This window comes from Stegastes partitus, unplaced genomic scaffold, assembly GCF_000690725.1.
Source record: "Stegastes partitus isolate 25-593 unplaced genomic scaffold, Stegastes_partitus-1.0.2 Scaffold307, whole genome shotgun sequence".
NCBI lineage: Eukaryota > Metazoa > Chordata > Actinopteri > Pomacentridae > Stegastes > Stegastes partitus.
Window position 1 is genome coordinate 526238 of NW_007578038.1, and position 2833 is coordinate 529070.

At 41.4% G+C, this 2833-nt stretch overlaps 1 protein-coding gene across 1 annotated transcript in view; it reads right to left on the reverse strand.

The window, feature by feature from the left end:
- The window catches only part of LOC103358395 (interferon-induced very large GTPase 1-like), a 20085-nt gene that overhangs the window by 4697 nt on the left and 12555 nt on the right, over positions 1-2833 (reverse strand). The window contains exons 3-6 of the mRNA XM_008283348.1: positions 2266-2335; positions 1875-2135; positions 1400-1660; positions 4-379 (exon numbers count right to left, since the gene is read on the reverse strand). Coding sequence (XP_008281570.1) covers positions 4-379; positions 1400-1660; positions 1875-2135; positions 2266-2335 — 968 coding nt within the window. The remainder of the gene's footprint in view (positions 1-3; positions 380-1399; positions 1661-1874; positions 2136-2265; positions 2336-2833) is intronic.

Genomic DNA, 2833 nt, shown 5'->3' on the forward strand with positions numbered 1-2833 from the left:
AACTGACACATAGACATTTTTAGTGCCATTTCCTGCTGCACAAAACCATCAGAACACAGAAAGAGAGCAGTGATTATGTCGAGAGGGTTTACCATGTCAGCTGTGTTTGGGCTGCTGACCAGTTTTTTCAGATCTAATTCCTTACTCCCTGATGCAGCATCACAGTTTGATTCACATACAGATGTACATTTCACATTCCTAGCTGTCACATTAACCATCATAAGCTGTTTGAGAAAATACCATGGAAGGTCTGATTTCCTCTTGGCAGGTTGATCAGTAATGGTCTTCTCATCAATCTCAAGTATGTTGTTGAGTGACAGCTTGTCTTTGTAGCGCTGCTCCAGTCCCAGATCTTCCAATAAGCTCTGCAGATGTGTCTCTGTGGACATAAAGAAACTGGTTCTGAAAATTATGTTGTTAATGTACTGAAGCATGGACATGATCCAAAAGACAACAGTTAAACAAAGGTAAAGTTCTTCCATGGCTCCGTCCCTGCTTTGTTTGCACACAAGGATAGTTTTGCAAGTGGTTTCACACTATATCAGTTAAGTACAGGCTGATGCAAAGCACTATGAACGCTGTAATGCACCGGTAAAGGCAGAGAAGAAGACTGTAAGTCTGGCTTGATCAATAATGGACTTAAAATAGCATCTAGCATCTTCCTGATCCTGCTTCCATCTTTTGTAGGTAAATGGTAAAAAAAAAAAGAAAAACAGTGGAGTGATGACCCCAAAGATCAGCAAATTCACACAAAGGAGCGGTCAATAGCAAGGTGGTGTAATTTTATTCTGCTGTTGCTTTTTATATATACACTTCTGCAACATTCATGTTCAGCAAAGTCTCTCGGCTGTAAGTTTTGCATAATGAACGTCTGGGATGGACAAGACACTCAAAACTTTCACTCTCGCTGTCTCCTGAAGGGGGCGCTGCATCTATACACACCGCCATCTCTATGGAGACCCATAAAGATTCATTATATATTCAGACTTTTATTAAATATATTCAGAGTTTCATTATATATATTAAGAGTTTCATTCCATATATTCAGACTTCAGAAAGCATTAATAAATAAAGCTAAAATTTCCCAGATATTTATATATTTTTGATTTAAAAGGTTTTAAGTAAATCGGGGCTGATCGAGCAGATGGCCTCTGATGATTGGAGACTGAATAACCTTGTTATTGTTGTCCTGCTCTTCATATCTTTTTTGGACAGCAGAGGGTGTAGTTTAGCCTCTCTGAGAGCTGTGGAAGTCCAATGAAGACATTGTGCTATGATCTTTTCTTTTTTTTTTTAACCCATTCACTGAGGATGGTACCAAATAATCTAGGCTTTACTCCAAATTTAAAATGTGCCTCTTTTTTTCTTTGTTTTCTTGATCATTCTTTCTTTTACTTACTTGTTCTGGCAGACGTTACAGCTGGCTCGCTGATTCTTCCATTTTTCAGTCGTGCAGAAACCTGTATGGAGTAACACAGCCCTGGCCTCAGGCTGCTGACGGTTGCACTGTTTGTTTCTGTCGCCAGCTCCTGCACAGTTTCTCCATCACTGCAGCACGCCACGATGAAACTCTCCACCTCACCAGCAGGAGTGTCCCACTGCAGAGACACCGACCCACTGCTGCTGTTGTAGACTGTTATTGACACAGGAGGGACGGGCTCTGTGACAATAACAGAAATGGATAATTAAACCAACTTGGCAACTTTACCGAGGCGTTGTCAAACAGAAGAGGTAGAATAGGTTCCAAAAGATGACAAACAATCCTTTATAAGAAACGGAGTAAACAGTACATTCATTGACCATTCAGCCAGCAGCTGCCTGCATTAGTCATAAAAGAATTTTTATTTCAAGCATCACTTTCATCTCAGATTTACCTGTAAAAACTGACACACAGGCTGCTTTGCTTTGAAGTCCGTTTTCAGCGGCCCTTGTGATGCTGACAGTGACCTCAGTCCCAGGATTCAGCCCATCCACATCCACAGTGCTGCACTCTTCCATGATCACGCTGCCTCCACGTGTGCCACAGGTGTACTCTATGTGGAGTTTATACTTAACAGATGAGCCACTGGGTGCCACACCAAGAGAGATAACGTCACTGCCAACATGGAGGACTGTTACTTCTGGTGGAGGAACATCTGCCAGAAGAGAAGAGAGATGCCGCTCACTGTCTCCACATTACAGCGTATTTTCAGTCAGTCGTCTCTTTTAACCTGATGAATAGTTGATTGTTTAAGCTGCACTGATACCTCCATCAGACACACTTACAGTCAGTTGCAGGAGGTCCTCCTTCCTCACCGTAATGCTCCAGGAAATCCTCCATGGCATCATGGAACTCCTTGATAAATGAGAAATGAATCACTTCATAAAGTGCAGGGTTAAACATGGTATTAGTTGCCCATCGATGGGCAGCTATAGAGTGATCGTGTGCCTGTTTTTGTGTGTGCATGTTTTTTGGGGGTTTTTTTGTCTGTTAACTGTATAGAACAGGGGTGTCAATCTCAAAAACACAGTGGGCCAAAATTTAAAACCTGAACAAAGTCGTGGGCCAACATTGAACAAATGAACCTTTTAATATGGACCGAAACAAATTTTGCTTTAACATTGAATATGGAACAAGCAACGCTTATTACCAGACATTATATATAACTTAATAGTAGAGACATGCAAAATCAAACTATAAATAAAAAAAACACATCAATGGCGCAGTGACAGTTGTAGTGCGAAGTCGCTATGCCTACTGTCACAGAGGAGAGGGAGTTTCTGGGTACTGTCCTGATTGACGCGCCAAAACAACAACAGGGCATTATGGGATTTGTAGTATTAGCGGTGAATG